Here is a 17,437-nt window from a genome sequence, read left to right on the forward strand (position 1 = left end):
CATGCTAGCTCCCTGCCTCACATCCACCCTTCCTGTACTCACAGACCCTTAGGTGGACACATCTCCCCCACCCCTAACCCGGTGGGCCTCCTGCCCCCCCCGCCGGCAAACACCAGGCTGATCTCTGGGGGCTCACTGCCAGGGTGAGGGCAGCCCTGGTGCGCTGCAGCCAGGCAGGACGGAGGTCAGTGAGTTCTAGCGTCATCTTCAGCAGGTGGTCCCTGGACACACACAGAGCTCAGAGAAGTCCTTCCCCTCACTGGGCCTCATCTTCCCACCTGTAAAATGGGGAGAAGCCAGCATTCTGGTGTAGGGCTATGGTAAGGGGAGGGAGGAGAGGGCCGGAGAGGCCCCTCCCTCCTGGGCCCAGCCTCGCCCAGGACCCCACCTGGATCCTCTTCTCACAGAATAATGTGCAGCAGGCTGGTGGCCTGGGGCTCCTGACCGGGCTCCTGGCCCAGGAGTCCAGTTTCTTGCTGAGTTCATTGGCTGCCGCTGGGCCTCTGGCATGGGGATGCACGGGGCACAGGTGGGACTGCAGGGCGGGGTGGGGGACTGCAGAGCAGCCCCTTCCCCTCCCCCTGCTCGGGGTGTTGTCTGCCCCCCGGCCCCCACCTCCCCTCTGCTCACTCATCTTTCTCTTTTGGATTCTTGCCTCTGGGTCCAGTCCTGTGTCCCCTCCTTCCAGTTTGTCTCTTCACCCTCTGCGCTCTCTCTCTGTCTCTCTTCCTCGGCCCTGACCCGTCTGCCTGTCTCTGTCTGGGGATCTATCCCTTTCACTTCCACTTTTGCTGATTCTACTTCTCTCTGTCCTTCCTTCTCTCTCTGTCTCTCTTCCTCTCTCTCTCTCTCTCTGTTTCCTTTTCTTCTTCCTTTTCTGTCCGTGTCTCTCTGCCTCTCCCTTTCATGCTCCCTCCTTGTCTCCCCACTCCCTCCCTCCCAGGCTTTCCAGTATCCAGGCTAGGCTGCCATTCCTTCTCTCTCCCCGTGTTCTGCCAGCTTGACAGTCTTTGAGAGGAAAGTCCTCACCTGCCCTCATCTTCCCACACCTGCCCCGAAATCATTAGCTCAAATTGCTTCAGAAGCTGGAGGGCTCCCAGCATGGGGGCCTCTCAAATTCTTACTGATCTCAGGCCTGCCCTTGGCCACAGAGTGGAGGGTGGTCCACGGACAAGCTCTCTGCACCCTCTGATGCCTCCGTGTCCCCATCAACTTTGGCCTGGCCGCTGGGGCTGGGGGCTCTGGGCCATTCCTACAGTGACATCCAGTGGCCAGGTCTGGGCCAGGTGCGAGAGGCCCAGACTGCCCCTGGGGACCCCGGACCTGTGGACTCCAGACTAATGTCACTCTGAGGCGGGATGGGGATGCCAGGCCAGCAGGGTCACGGTGCCTGCCTCCAGGAGGGCAATGTCCACCTGCTGAACCCAGCTGCTCACCCCGCCCCATCCATCCCGAGCGCCTGGATGTGTCCTCGGGCACCCCCTGAGCTTTGCACACAGGGCGGGGACACCTGGATTTCTCTGGCCCTCTGAGTGGAGCCAACTTGGAGGAATTTCTCAAAGCCTATTAGAGCAGTGGCTGCCTCCTGCCTGCCTCCTCGGGCTGGGCAGGGCTGAGGGCGGAGGAAAAGAGGGAGGGAGGGGAGAGAGGAGGAAGGGAAAAGAAGTTGGCAGGCTGACAGCAGAGCTGTGTCTGCATCCATCGCTGGGAGGAGGCCCATGCGGTGTGGGGCGGGCCACGAGCAAGGAGAGGCCTTCCTCCCTTTGTGCTCCCCCCTGCTCCTCCCCCCAGGGTCCTATAAATAGGCCCAGCCCGGGCTGTGGCTCAGCTCTCGGAGGGAGGCAAGCACCAGGCAGCGGTCTCCAGCCAAGCCCCCTGCCAGCATGGCCAGCGAGTTCAAGAAGAAGCTCTTTTGGAGGGCAGTGGTGGCCGAGTTCCTGGCCATGACCCTCTTCATCTTCATCAGCATCGGTTCTGCCCTGGGCTTCCAGTACCCGATAAAGAGCAACCAGACGACAGGTGCCGTCCAGGATAATGTGAAGGTGTCACTGGCCTTTGGGCTGAGCATTGCCACGCTGGCCCAGAGCGTGGGCCACATCAGCGGAGCCCACCTCAACCCGGCTGTCACGCTGGGGCTCCTGCTCAGCTGCCAGATAAGTGTCCTCCGGGCTGTCATGTACATCATAGCCCAGTGCGTGGGGGCCATCGTCGCCACTGCCATCCTCTCGGGCATTACCTCCTCTCTGCCCAACAACTCGCTTGGCCTAAATGCGGTGAGTGGGGTGGCCCCAGGCTCTGGGGGCTCAGTGCTGAGGCGGCGCTGGTCTCATCCTCCGCCCGTTGTGCAGATGGGGACACTGAGGAACAGAGAGGACAAGAGGTTGCTGGAGGTCATGCAGAGGTGGGACTGGAACTCAGCTACGCCTGCCATCCAGAGTCTGTTTCCTGCCAGGCACTGTGGGGGAGCTGAGACCCAGCATAATGGTGTGGCCAATGTCCCCTGCGGGCCTCTATTGTGGGGAATAAGCACGGGTGGCAGCTCACAGTTGGGCCAGCAGTTCCTCGCCCCTGGGCTGTGGTTTCTTGTACCACCACTCCCCAGCCCTGCCTGTGCGGCAGCTCTCTCCCTGTGCAGCCTGGACCCTGGGGACACTCTGCCTGCTGTCCCCAGCCTCCCTGCACCACCTGCCCGGCATGTCCTGCAGCTGGCCACACAGTCCCGTGTGAGCAGGGCTCTCCTGGAGGGGGGTCACTCAAGCTTCCAGGCAGCCACCCAGGTCCCCCCAAACAAACTGCCTTCAAAGAAAAAGCTCCTCTTGCTCTTCTGGGCCCGGGAATGAGACAAAGATGGGGGGTGAAAACACTTGCTGGACAGCCCGCAGGCGGCTTTCCTGGATTACAGCAAGGCGGGCGGGAGGGGCGGTGGCCGGAGCGGGGACATCTCGCCTCCTGTCTTGGTCCACTGTCACCAGACACAGAGAGGTGTGGCGCGTGTATTTGTGTTTGTGAACGGTGTGTGCACGTGGGTGCCGGCATGGGCCTCCAGGTCTGTGGAAGCTGGCTCCACTGCCTCTGGAAGTGTGTCTGTGAGCACGTTAGTGCTGCTCTGTGAGCGTCCCAGGGGGTGCGTGTGTCCCTGTGTGCGCCCACTGCTCGCGGCTTGAATGGGGCCTGGCCTGGGGGCACTCATGAGAAGCAGATGTGGGCCACTGGGTAGGAGCTGCGGAAAAGAATTCCTCCCGGGCCGCTTAGCACAGCTAATTGGTCGTTGGCGGCAGCTGCCTGCTGTCGCGGACCTGGGCTTTTCCAGACCCTCAGCCAAGTGCAAACTCAGACCTGGCTTGGGCCACAGCAGGGGGAAATTTGGCCTGAGAGGCTGAGTAAGGCTTGGAGGAGGTCTCAGAGCACCCGAGGGGGTGTTTCCACAGGGAGGGAGAGAGGCAAAGGAGCAGAGAGGAGGAATCAAATCAGGTCGAGACTGGCGGGGCCTGGGCCGGGCAGGCCGGTGTGGGAGAGTAAGGGAGCCGGCCAGGGGCTCTGCAGAGAGAGCCGTAGGTGATTTGAGAAGCAGCTGCCCTCTTGCTTCCCAGCCAAAGTTCAGATCCTGGTGCTGCAGCGTGGGGGAGGCTTGGTGAGGTCTGTGCAGAGGGCAGCTGGCATGACCCTGCCAAGGAGGGATTAGCACTTCTTGTGTCACAGTGACACCTCACCCAGCCTAGGACTGAAGGTTAGCCCTGCGGCCTGGAGTTTAGACTTTAGTCGGGGAAGATATGGTCACGGTGGATGGAAGGCCCTCCAGGCCTGTCTCTCCAGTGGGGGCAGAGCCAGGTGACGTCGGGGAGCGCACACTGGGTCGGGTCAGGACCACCTTGGGGCTCAGCTGGGCACGATGGGGATTGGGAATGGGTCCTCCTACGGGAGGAGTTGAGTTTCCCTAGGCCTTCCGACCCCCTCTTGACCTTCCCTCTCAAGGGACAGGCAGGACAGGCATCTGCTGGCCGACTTGGCTCTCTCACACGGGCATCCCAGGCAGACTTGAGGAGGGCAAGCGCCTACCTCTGTGCCATCTTGATCTGGCCACACCCTGCTTTAGTGTCCCTTTCCCTCTCAAGGCTCCATTTTCCAAAGTCACCCCAATACCTGAGCTGGATGGGTTGCAGAAGGGGGAGAAAAAGGGGCCCAGCCCTGGGCGGGGAAGCAGGCAAGTTGGGTTCAAGACCTGGCTACTGCTAACTTGTTGAGTTTTCTTGGAGTTGAGAACCCTGAGGCTCCAAGAGGGGACCTAGGTCTCTTGATATCTCTTGGCCACACCCATACTACGAACAAGCTTACTTTGTGGACTTGAGTTTATCACTCTTCCCAGCAAGGTCTGGCTAACAGGAGCCCAAGAGGGGCCAGGCTGAACATAAGGGCACTGAGGGCTGTGGTAGGGGCCCAGGTACTGCCCTGGCCACACCATGGAAGTTTGGGGTCCAGAAGCACAAGTCCTGGGCTGAAGAACAGGAAAAGGGTCCAGAACACTGAACCTGGGATCTGAAGAGACCTGGGAGGTGGCCTCAATACCTCAAGAGGGGCAGAGACCAGCCTACACAGGTGACACACTCTTTACTCCAGGCTCTGGGCGAGGCTCCCACAGCCCCTTGAGTCCCAAGCCCCACCCCAGCCCAAACCCATCGTTGGCATGGAGATTTCCAAAGAAAATACAGAAGGAAGTGGCAGGAAGCGGTTGGAATGAGTCAGGGTGTATCCCCCGGGGACATGTTGAGGACAACTTTCTCCTCACTGAGTCAGGGCTCAGGATATACCCCAGAGGGACCATGGACCTCTATCCAGCCTGGCGCATCCTGGCTAGTTCTCAGAGCCAAACCCTGATTTTGTTCCTAGAGTGAGAGGCTCAGAGGCAGGGGTCTGCCCTGCCCTAGCTCAACTACTAGTACCCTGTGTGATTTCATGCAAGCAACCTTGTCTGTGTGGCCCCAGCTCCCATCTGTGGAAAGGGGAGCTCGCAAGGTATGGCTGAGCACTGGGAAGTCGAAGATGCTCCTGAACCTTGGAATCTGGACCATTCGCCTGCCCTTTTCACTCTTCCCCTCTCTGGCTTGCTCACCCTATAAACGTGACTGTCACTGCTGCAGCCTGAATGCAGGGCTGAGTCAGCCCAATCCCTGCCCTGGGAAGCCCATGGTCCTGTGCAAGATAAGCCCGGTGCACATCTGTCCGTGATAGGGGGCAGGAGGCTGGTGCGATAAGAGGTATCAGGGCACCTGGGAACGTCTGACTTTGAGCTGTGGTGAGGGCCAGGAGGGCTTCAGGGAGGAGGTGCCATGAGAGCCCGAATGTAGGTAGAGGAGGTCATGTCCTGAGAGTCGTGGGGTGTGGCTGACGGGGGGTCATGGTGGGAGGCTGGGGCTCTGGAGAGAGGTGAGGGCTCAGGGTTCAGGCCAGTGTCTACCTGTGTCCAAGAGGGGACTGGATGCCAAGCCATCCAGAGCCTCTGATTTCAGCCCCTTCGGGGGCTCAGGCAGAGAGCACACTTCCCTCATTTGGGGGTCTTTTCTCAGCCCCATTGATTCTGGGTCTGACTGCCTGGGGACTGTTTCTGCGTGCTGCATCCAGGGCCTGCCTTTAGCCCCAAACTTCCCCAGTTTCCTGGGCCTCAGTTTCCCCAGCCACAGAGTGAGAGCACCCCGTCTCCCTAACCCCCCCTTCCCCATGCCACTGGTTCTTCCAGAGTTGAGGGTCCTCGGCCTCCCTCAGAGCTGGGGGTGGGCTGGGGGAATGGGAAGCCAGTTTTCCGACGGCCCTGCCCAGGGAGGGGGCTGGGGGCTGGGTGGTGATGCCATTGATGGGACATATAATTACTGTTTCCAGCCAGAACCAGATGAGGGGGAGGCCACAGAGCAAGGCAGGAGCTGTGCGGTGGAGACTTTCCTTACCACGGAACATTCTTAGGCTCTTTCCCCCCTGAGAGCCCTCGGAGCAGCCCTGCCCGCCCCATGTTGCCCACGCTGACACCTGGCCCTAGCCAGGGCTCGCTGTGGGAATCCTCACGTGAAGGAGCTACGTTCTGAGAGGGGACATGGCCCGCCGGGGTCCCTCGGTCTAAGGGGAGTTGCCTTGACTCCCCCGTCCCCCGGTCACAGCCTCCCCTCACACCTGGAGCCTTTAGCTCACTGCAGGCCAATCCCACGCTGTCTCCCCCCAACCTGATCTCAGACCCAAGCAGTGGTCCCCGCTTTCTCTAGGGCCCCGCCCAGCAGGGGTGCCTTTAGCCTTACCCATCAGGGCTTTCCCCAGGCAGGTCAAACATGCCCCCTGCCTCGCCTTGAAGACTGGTTTGGGCAAGCTTTCCTGGGGGCACAGGGAGCGCTTGGTTCTTGCTGGCAGAGCCCCCCTGGGGGGCCATGGTCCTTGCCCTCGGGAAGCACCGACGGGTCTGGGGTCTCCTGAATGGGCGTGGGCTGAGCCCACATACCTGCAGGTAGGGGCAAGGAAACGTTGTCCTGGCCAGGGTCCCCTCAGCCAGAGCCTCTGTCTGGGGTCCGGAGGGGCTCCTTACCCACGGTGGTGCCCAGGGGGTAAGTGAGGGGCTGTCTTTACACAACCAAGGAGCTACAGTCCAGCGGGCAAGCACACCCTGAGGCTGGAAAACCTCAACTCAAAAGAGGGTAGAAAAGGCTGGGAAATGCCCATTCCAATGAGCACTTCCTTTCAGTGCCTGAAATCCCAGCATCAGGACAACCAGAGGCAGGTGTCTGCTCAGTGTAAAGAAAGACGCTTTTTAAAAAAAAACTGGGGAAGATCAGCCTCCAAGTCAGTAAGCTCAGGGCTGTGCAAGTAGGGTCTGTCAGGCAGCCGGCTGCTCTGGGGCGTGTGTCTGTGGAGGGCATCGGGCGGTTACAGGTGGCTGGGAGGTCCTATAACAGGCTCCATGCCATATGGAGACCAGTGGTTCAGATGGCCTTGTGGGAATCCTGCACTCAGGATCCTGGCCCGGAGGGTGACCGCAGGTCTTGGGGGCCGGGGTCCCACGTCAGGCGGGGAGGAATCCTGGACAAGATCTGGGGCTAGAATCTGGGCTGAGGCCTCTCTTTTACTGGTAAGGAAACCGTAGCCCACAGAGACATGGAGACGTGCCTAGGTTGCATAGCAGATGATGGCAGGCAGGACCCCCCAGCCTCCTGCCTCCAGCCCTTGATTATCTCTGCTGCTCCAAATTGCACACATTTACGCTGCACCAGTACACACACGTGCACTCACACACACAGTGGTACATGGCACATGGGCACACACACATGGGCATGAAGCACACTCTCAAGCCTGGGTGGTCCCACTCAGGCCCTGGGACCCTAGGAGGGTACGGGGAGGGTGGTCCTCAGTGGAACCTCTTCCTTTCCCGGGCAGGAGGACAGGGCTGCCCTGAAGTGAGGAAGGGAAGGAGGAAGCCATTGCTTTGTGTATTGTTTCTTGTCAGGAAGATGAAATGGCTTCTGGGAGCAAATAAAGGGCACTTTGAGACCTGCCTCTCTCTCTTTTACTCAAGGGGGCTTCCTTCTCTTCTCCTCCATCCCCAGCCAGTAGTGGCACTTGTGTGTGGGAGTGCAACACACAGGGACAGGGTGACACACTCAGAAATGCGTCAGACACACAAGATGAGCATCTAGGGCCACACAGAGAGCCCTGCCCCAGCCTCTGCAAAGCCCCCCTCCGTAAGAGATGGCACCCTGCGTGATAAGGATTTTCAGAGACAGTTAAGATGCATCTGGCCAATACATGATTAATTTGTCTGAATGTCCCACATGGGCTGAAAAAAAAGAGGGTATATTCTCAAATATGGAGGTGCAGGGCTTATGCATTTTCCTTAAATCAAACTTGTTAATTGTGGGGTTCAAATCTTCCTTGTTCATGCTCTTCATATTTTTTGACTCTTCATTCCATCCGTTTCTAAGAGAGGATTGTTAAACCCTTTCACTCTGGTAGTGGACTGATCATTTTCTTCTTGTAATTCTGTCAATTTTTGTGTCAGGTATTTTTGGCTTGTGTTGTTTAGTGCGTACAGGTTGAGAACTTTTGTAACTCTTGGATAGACTTTTTGTTGACTCATTGTCTAATAAACCTCTTAATGTCTAATGAAAAAGAAAAGAGTCACACCTGGACACATGTGGTCACCCACAGATACCAATCTACAAAGACACACAGGGGCACACAGAGGCACATGCATGCCAGAACAGTCACAGAGGGGTGATGTTGGGGGCCTCACCGAGGCCCCCCTCACTGGGAGTGCTGAGTGCTAGAGGCAGTGGGTGCGTGGGGCAGGCCTCAATGTCTTCCCTCCCCTGTTCTTTGAGAGTGGATGCCCAGAGCCACAGCCGGGCCTGGCTCTAGGACCTGCTGTTCCCCAAGGGTGGGACGCCACGGTGCCCAGGCCAAGCTGGGGCCCTGGCCCTTAGAAGCTACTTTGGTCATCCTGCCCATGGGCAGTGGGGAGGGTTTGAGGCCCATTCCTGGAGAGGTCAGCCTTGTGCCACCCTGGTGCCTGGGACACCCCGGCAGCTACAGAGCATATTCTGCCAGCTCCTCAGGCCAAGCTGGGGATCGTCAGAACCCTTAGCCCAACCTGTGGGTAGCCAGCACCTTGGCCTGTGAGTTTGGGTGGCACAGATCCCCGGAGCAAGGATTCTGACTTTGCTCTCTCCTTCCTGGGCCTTGGCCTCCTTGTCTGTCATCTCACAGAGCCTTGAGCAGGCTGCCCTGCAAGGTCCACAGAGACCAATGACTGGCCTGTGGTCTCCCAGTTAGAAAGCAAATGAACCAGCCCTGCCAAGCTCCAGAGGGCTTCCCTGACTGCCTCCAGAGAGGGTGGAAGTGCTAGAAAATTAGCATCGTCTGCTACTTCTGTCACCACACAGCGAGTGTCCCCTTTGAGGTCTGGGTGGGGAGATGAGAAGGTGTCTCCATTCTGTCCCCACCGAGCTCCCAGGCCAGGGTGTCTGAGGCACCCACACAGGAGGCAGAAAGGTTACTTCTCTGCAAGATATGCAGGCCGTTCAGTGAGGGCTTGGCAGAGTGGCAGCAGAAGTCAATTCTAGCCAGGGACCCAAGAAAACTTCTGGGTGCTAGTGGAGTCTGAACTGGGCCTGGAGAGTGGGCTGCAATGGGTTTGATACAAAAATAGAGAGCCTGCATCTTTCTGGTGCTTTAACCAAATGTGTGGATTTTTCTGTTTTTTCTACTTGTGTTCAGAAAATTGATTGTTAACTTTTTTTTTTGGGGGGGGGCCTTCATCAGTGAAATATAAGACCTGGACTGGGCAAAACTACCTGGGGATGTGCAAACATTTTTTTTTCTATAACAAGAACCGCAACTGGGATTAGCCCTATTTAAGCAATTGTGTCAAATTTAATAGGTTGTAAACAGGAACATAGGGTCTGAATGTTTACTTGCTCTTTTCTGGACATCAAGTTTCAACAGACCTTTAACTATCCCTTCCGATTTTGAGTTATCAATTGTTTTTTTCAGATGTAAGTAACACAAGGGCTTTGGCAGTTGAAAGAGAGGAGGTCATAGACATGGAAACAATGTGGTTCTGGGCTGTCAGGTTCTAAGGGCTCTGGGCAGCTAGGAAAGGGTACATCCTAGGGTTCCCAGGGCAGGTGTCACTTCCTGTGGACTGGTCATGGCACCAGGCCCCCTGCTCTGCACACTTTGCATGAAAAGTGGTGCCCTTGGGCAGAGCAGGGACTGGGATGCTCAGACCTGGTTAAGAATCGGGGCAGGAGGTGAGCTTGCCCAGACCACATGTGTGAGGAGAGTGTGGTGGGGATGGGGAGTATGAAGCAGGAGCCGCTTAGAGCAATGGCTCCATTAATCAGTGTGGAAGGGCTGGTTTCAGGACTCCTGGCAGCTAGCAATTATGCGGACCCTGGAGAACAAAGGAGAGAGCGTGAGGAGGAGCCCTGAGCTTCCTGAGCGCTCAGACACGGAGGGTAACAGCAGGTGTGGGTGTGATGGGCATTGGTACAAGCTGCCCGGCCTCACCAGCCTCGCCTCCGTGGAGCCTGTCCCGGCTCCAGGCGGGCCTCACTCCCATCTCCACACTCCTGGGCAGCAGAGCCTCTCCCCTTCTGCCTGCCACAGCCCCCAATCCTGGGGATGAGATGAGAAAGAGCCCGAACAAAGCCACAACAACCATCCTGATCCCTCCTGCCTCTGCAGCCCTTCCCAAATGCCCCAAGACTGTCCCCACAGCCTTAGAACCTCTGGCCTCTCTGGAGAATGGGAAGGGAAAATTAGATCTATTTTACAGATGGGGAAACTGAGGGCCAGAGAGGGTGGAGACCATAGTCATGGTGCCAGCAAGTGGGAGAGCAAGGACCTGAACTCAGGGTTTCTGCCTCCACAGCCCCACGTTGGGGTATGAAAAAACTGGGTATTGCCCAGAGGGCTGGCTGAGCTGAGGGGCTGCAGCCCTGGGGTTGGCCAGGAAAGGCCCAGAGCTGGGGCTGCAACACAGGGGAGGGGATGTGAGTCACTTTCCCTGTGACCCAGGGCTGCAGACAAAGGAGGGAAGAGAATTGTTCTTGTAGGATGGCCTCAGGGTGGGGCTGAGAAAACCTCTGGATGGTGGTGGAGTGCCCTCCACCTAGGACTCTGCAAAATGCCCTGTGGCCTTGGAGACAGCCCCATTCCCCTACCCTCCGGATGAGACTTCAAGTTCAGTCTTATTTGGACACACCAGCCTGGGAGAAGGCAGCCTCCGTGGCCACGTCCAGGCATCTTTGTGAGGGGGCCTGTGCTGACGTGGCCCAGCTCCCCTGTGTGGGCATATCTGGCCGCTGGGACCCTCATGTGCGGGAAGGTGCAGGGGCTCCATGGGGAAGGGTCTCCCTGGCAGCTGCAGAGGGAGGGCTCCAGTGACCTCACGGCAGCTCCCATTCCCTTCTTGTTCCATGAGTCATGTTTCTAAAAGTGGCCCAGAAGCAAGTGGGAGCCAGACAGTGGTGGTGCAGCCAACATAGCCAAAGAGAGGGAGGGGCGCTGGGCCAGGAGGGACAGGGAGGGGGTAGATAGGGAGGGCAGGGCCCAGAGGAAATGGGAGACAGACACTGGACCAGGGGAGAGACAGACAGAGGTGGGGAAGGAGACAGAGGGTGGGGATGCAAGGGACGTAGGCTCAAGGGCAAGAAGGACATAGGGAGCTGTGGCCAGCTAACTGAGGAAGACCCTCACCATCTTTGGGAATTTTAGATGCAGCAGAGGATGGGGGGGAATGTTCAAGACTTTTGGAGTAAGAAGCAATGTCTCCAGCTGGGCCCTGCCACCCATTTCCTTTTCTTCTTTAATTGTCCCTGAATGTCCCTAACCATCTCCTCCCATGTCTAGGGCTCACCTGTCGCCTATGGCCTTGGTACCCCCAAGGGTACCCCGGCCTGGATGTAGCTGGATGCAGAAGCCCTGCCCCCCAGCAACCCCAGGCCTCTCCGGCCTCCAGAGAGAGTGCCACAGTGTTTAGGCCAAGCTGGCACTTCAACAGGTGTGGGAGGGGACTAGGTCCACTAATGGCTGTATGTGCTTGAGTGTGGCCTTGCCAGGCGCTGATGCGATGGGCTCTGAAGGCACTGAGGGTCTGGCCCTGGGGGCCTGGTCCTGGGGGCCCTGGGACACAGTTCTTACTGCCTCTCTCCCCTACAGCTGGCCCCTGGCGTGAACACGGGCCAGGGGCTGGGCATCGAGATCATCGCCACCCTGCAGCTGGTGCTGTGCGTGCTCGCCACCACGGACCGGAGGCGCCGGGACCTCGGGGGCTCGGCGCCGCTCGCCATCGGCCTCTCTGTGGCCCTGGGGCACCTGCTGGCCGTGAGTGGGGGACCTTCCCAGGTGGCGGTGGAGGTGGGGAGGGCGGAGCCAGGCTGTTGCGGTGTCCTGTCAGGACAGTGGGTGGGACCCCGACAGGGCTCATGCCGTGGGGTGGGGGGACCACCTACCTGGGAGAGGAAAGCGCAGGCACCTCCTGCCCGTCTTTCTGGGTCTGCCGGTCACTGGGCTGTTTCCTCTCCGGTCCTCTCTCTGTGTCACCCTCTCTCTCCCTCTGCCTCTGTCTCTGTGTCTGTATCTCCTCCCCTGTTGCCCCTGCGCCTCCCGCCTCACAGATCGACTACACAGGCTGCAGTATTAACCCAGCCCGGTCCTTCGGCTCCGCGGTGATCACACACAACTTCCAGGACCACTGGGTAAGGGGTCGCAGGGCTGCCCCGTGGAGGTGGGTGGGAGGTTCTGGTGCCTTATGGAAGACCCGCCCCCGTCCTGTGACATTATCTCCCATCACAGAGGCTCTGGGAGATGGCCAGGGCGGAGGAAATAGGGCAGCTGAGAGCTGAGATGAAAGCGCCGGTGGGCTCACGCCTCGGGCGGCGTAGGCCAGCCTCCCGTCCCAGCTCAGACCTGCCCCATGTCATCCCAGTGTCTCTTGGCGCCTGTGTTTCCTGAGCTGGGAGGTGCGGGTGTGGGAGTGCCTGCTTGGCGCCCAGGACAAAGGTCTCGGCACCTGTAAGCTGAGCACGACACGGGAGTCAGTGCCCGAGGGATTTAGCTGTTCCCACTGTTGCTGTTGCTTTTCCAGGCCACTTTTTTTTTTTTTTTTTTTTTTTTTTGCGGTACGCGGGCCTCTCACTGTTGTGGCCTCTCCCTTGCGGAGCACAGGCTCCGGACGCGCAGGCTCAGCGGCCATGGCTCACGGGCCCAGCCGCTCCGCGGCATGTGGGATCCTCCCGGACCGGGGCACGAACCCGCGTCCCCTGCATCGGCAGGTGGACTCTCAACCACTGCGCCACCAGGGAAGCCCTCCAGGCCACTTTTGATCAAACCAGACTGTCTCTGGGACCTCTTCAAAGCTGGGGAGGGTGGGGCACTGGCCACCCTCAAGAAGGGGCTGGTCTGACCACGCCAGGCGTGCGGAGCTGGGTCGCACCGAGGCAGGGAGACACCCACTACCAGAGTCCTGCCTTGGGCCAGTCGTTGGGTGGCACAGGAATGGGGATGCTGGGGTTCAGGCATGGGTGGGAGGGAAGCCAGGCGGTGGCGTGGTGGAGCAGGGGTCTCAGGGTAAGTAGGTCCCATCAGACGCCCTCTGAGCACATCTGCTCTGTTCCTAGATTTTCTGGGTGGGGCCGTTCATCGGAGGAGCCCTGGCCGTGCTCATCTATGACTTCATCCTGGCTCCGCGGAGCAGCGAGCTCACAGACCGCGTGAAGGTGTGGACCAGCGGTCATGTGGAGGAGTACGACTTGGATGCCGACGACATCAATTCCAGGGTGGAGATGAAGCCCAAATAAGGGGGCCTGGCCCAGGCATCCATGTTGGGGGGGCAGGGGCGGGTGTAGGGAGGGGAGGGATGAAATCCGTATTGTAGACACTCTGACAAGCTGGCTCAGTCACTCCCCAAAGATCCGCAGGACCTGCATAGTCAAGCCTGATTTGGGGCTGTTTCTATCACCTTCTTTCTCTTTCTCTGTTTCCTGGCCTCAGGGCTTCCTGGGGACCAAGATTTTCCAATCACCCACTCCCTTGAAGTCACAGAGGAGGTGAAAGAGAGGGACCCACCTTGCTAAGTTGTCCCCTCAGAGTGTGATGGCAGGTGTGCCAGAAAGTCCCCCCTCATCCCAAAGTTGCTCACCAACTCACCTGCTGCAGGTGCCTGGGGCTCCACTGTGATTGCTTTGTGCCTTTGGGCATGGCCCTCTTTCCTGTAAAGTGCACTTGCCCCCAAGGATGCTCTGATGGGGAAAAGATCCCAGCAGGTGCAGTGGTAGGGGCAGGTGGCAGACAAGCCTCGGCCTTGTGACCTGGCTCACTTCCAGGGCCCCCCTAGATGTGCTGCATGACCTTGGGAAGGTCTCAATCTTGGGGCCCCAGTGACCCCATCTGTAAAGTTGCAGGGACAGGGAAAGCTATATGGGCCTGAGGCCCCTCTCTAGGATTCTGTAAGTGTAGACACACTGCAGGTTCTGGAAGATGTAGTCTGGACCAGTGCTGTTTCTTCCACTTGCCAAGTAGGTAGTTGTACCTACACATCTATGTGAACACGTGTACGTAGGCATACATGTTTCAAAGCAAAGAGCAGCAGACCATCCAGCCACTGGAAGTTCCTGTTCCTGGGGGGAGCAGGTCCAATAGTGGCTCCACTGGACAGAGGCTGCTCTTGTAGAATGAAGGTCATCTAGAGGGCGAGGGAGGAACGCCCATATTCCTTCACTGAGTTGTAGTTGATCTTTTCCACCTATCACTGCATCACCCCCATCATTATTTGGTTCTTCACTTTCTCCTGCCAGTGCAGACACAGGTCACCATTATGCAGGTGTGTTTATTAAAGGGCACTTGGTCATCTGAAGGTTACCAAGCCTGAGGACACATGACCGTGATTCGGATCAGCCCTTGGAGGCAGATGCCCTCGTTGGACACTTGGGGGTGCTTCTAAGCCCCCAGCTGATCCCAAGGGAGGAGGAAGAGCAGATTCCCCCCTTATTCCTGAGCTCCTATTTGGAGGCATTTGGGGCAGCTGGGTGACCTGTACAGGCTGCCCAGGTCATAGTCTGCCCTCCTCTTTTATCTGGAGGGGAGAGTTGGTCTTGACCTGAGGAAGTAGCTATGGCTGCAACCCAAGGACAATTCAGAACACAGTCTGTTTGGGGGCAGCTATCTACACAGTCCATTCAATTCCACCAGGGTCAGAGCAGGTCTCCCTATGTGCCTGTGGCCATGATGGTGATAAAAACTGAGAGACACAATACACAGGTATCTAGGAGCAGCAGGACGATCCATCATGATATCCACACACTCCCTTCTCCATTTCCTAGCAAAAACTTCTAGCCCATTTAACAGATAAACTGAGGCCCAAGGACCCACAGCTAGATAATGATTTGGCCAATCCTAACAGCCAGGACCATGTCTCTGGCTACTCCCTGGACTGTGAGACTGGCCCCTCTCAGTCCCAGCTTCTGCATTTCTGCCTGGGCAATGGCCAGGGGCCAGGAGGGGTGAGGGTTGTGCTGGAGGGGAGAAGGGCGCTGACCCTTCCTGTCCCGTTCTGGCTGCTGCACACCAGAACCCTGCATCTGTCTGCTCTGCATATATATCTCTTTGGATTTGGAATTTCATTATATGTTAAGAAAATAAACAGTAATATAAGTCATCCAAGCTCTCTGGAATGAAGTTCTCCTTCTTTTGCCACTATTTCTCACAAGGGATCTCTGGGTCTGAGAGCTTGGGCCCACTCCTAGGGACCCAGTCTGAGGGGGAACCACTGTCTGCCCTCCTGCCTCCAGGATCCCTGGTCTCAGGGAGTGGACACAGCCCCACCCAGAACTCCATCTGAGAGACACAGGGTCTTGCCCCTAATTTTTGATTCTGACCTGTGAAAGGGATGAGGGAAAGCAGGAATGAAGTGTGACAGCCCGTGGCTCCCCTGTGACCCCTAAGAACAGAGCCCAGGGAGCACCAGGGACTTCGCAGGTGACCCTCCCTCTGACCCGCCTCACATTTGTGACCCACCTACACCTGGGCTGGGCACTGGGGCCCACAGGCTTGCCCGGGGAGCTCAGGCCCAGGGGTGGGTATGGAGAGAGACTTGCCCACCAGAGTGAGGTTAGTGCCAGGCGCAGGGGGTACTTAGCTGGCTGGGGAAGGATGAACTGCAGTAGCTAAGAGGGGGAAATGCCACTTAGTTCCTTGAGACCTTGGGGGGCTAAGGGCTCCTCCTCTCTGAAATCATGAGCCACATTCAGTGAGGTTGTGCATTTTCCCATGGAGAATCTGTGGCTTTTGTCAGACTCTTAAGGGGTGTCCCCAGGGCAGAAGGGAAGAGAAGTCAGAGTGGGCTGACCTCTGCCCCCAGGGTGACAGGAAGCCTGGAAAGGACCCCTCTGTCTGTTCCTGCCTTTCCATCTGTCCCCCATGTAGCCCACGGCCAGTGTGGGCTGAAAGGTTCCATCTAGGCCTGTTCAGCTTACAAAACCCCTTCCCATCCACGGCCACCCCCAGTGTTGGGGGCTCAGCAGGCATGGGCATCCTCACTTGATGGAGGGGAGTGGATACTCAGGCACATGTCCCAGTAATAGGACAAATCTTTACCAAGCTGACAGTTGGACCGAGGCCCCTGACACTCTCCCTGACATGCACACACACCTTGGGCTAGTTTCTCAAAACAGGGACAACTATACTGGGAAACCTAGTGCCCAATGACAGGAGGCCCAGAGTCTGGGAGGTTCCGAGAACCATAAACCTGGATATCTCACTGGGCCACATGGACAGGCGTTGCCATGAGCATGGGCTGAGCAGGTCAGGGGTGACTGGGAAGGTCCTGGCATCACAACTCTGCTCCTAAGAGATGCACAGTTCCTGCCTCCCTCTGGTGGGGGGCTTTGCTGATGGTGATACAAGGGCGGCTTGGCCTGTGGAGGCCAAGGCTCAGTGCTGTTGGAGCAGGCTTTCTTATTCCAGTGTGAACTGGGCCACTGCGAGTGGCACCTGGGCCCTCAGTCCATGCAAACTGCCTCTGCACCTCCCAGGCTGAGGACAGGCTGCTATGAATAGGAGGGTGCTGGCCAAGCTATGGAAACAGGGTCCAGTCTAGCCTGCGGCAGCCCACCTGTGCAGGTGTGCCAAGGCTCTCTCTCACAGCCCTTCTTGGCTTGTCTCCTTACCTTGTCCCATCCTCCCTGGCGTGAAGCCCTCTCAGAACCCATAAGGGCCCCTGGCCACCCCCGCCTCAACCCTTGCTCTTCCTTTGGTATCCCCTGGCCATTCCAGGATAGAGCCTTTCTTAGTGATTGTTTTGTCTTAACTTCTAGAATCCTAGTGCCAAGATACACAGCCTGAAGAAGAGGTCGAGGAACTTCCCTGGGACTTCACATACAAGCTTTCTAATCTTTATAACATCCTTGGAAGGTAGAGATGACAACCTCTATTGTAGAGGACACTGAGGCCCCTGAAGATGAAATGATTTGCCCAAAGCCACACAGTGCGCTGGTGACAAAACTGGGATTTTGAACTTGCTCTGTCTGGCTTCAAAGATTGGGCTCTTTCCACTATGTGGTGCAGGCCCATTTTGTCAAGACTCCCACTAAGTTTAACTCTGGTCCAGCTAGGCTTCCTCTGACTGGAGGGTGTTGAGAGGAAAAAGGAAGGGAAAAGAATATCTGGCTGAAGGGAACTCTAGTACCAGGAGAAGTGCCATTCATTCTGGGGCCAACTGGCCATTGTTTCTGCTTGAGACATATTGGCACCGCCTGGCCCAAGACTGCTCCCTGGCACTGGCCTCACCCAGTGCCCTCCAGGCCTGACTGTCTCTCTCTCTATTTGGGACGGATATGTCTGATAAACTTGCTCATCCAGAGGTTGTCCTCTCCCACCAGAGTATATGAGAAGGGGTAGGACAATGCTA

At 57.7% G+C, this 17,437-nt stretch overlaps 1 protein-coding gene across 1 annotated transcript; it reads left to right on the forward strand.

Moving 5' to 3' along the window:
• Positions 1–1,883: 1,883 nt before the first annotated feature.
• Positions 1,884–13,331, forward strand: AQP1 (aquaporin 1 (Colton blood group); the record flags this gene model as incomplete). The annotated part of the gene is made up of 4 exons (XM_079711750.1): positions 1,884–2,273; positions 11,692–11,856; positions 12,150–12,230; positions 13,152–13,331. The coding sequence occupies 4 exons, from the start codon at positions 1,884–1,886 to the stop codon at positions 13,329–13,331; spliced, it is 816 nt and encodes a 271-aa protein (XP_079567876.1).
• Positions 13,332–17,437: the final 4,106 nt, after the last annotated feature.

This window comes from Hyperoodon ampullatus (genome assembly GCF_949752795.1).
Source record: "Hyperoodon ampullatus genome assembly, chromosome: 9".
NCBI lineage: Eukaryota > Metazoa > Chordata > Mammalia > Artiodactyla > Ziphiidae > Hyperoodon > Hyperoodon ampullatus.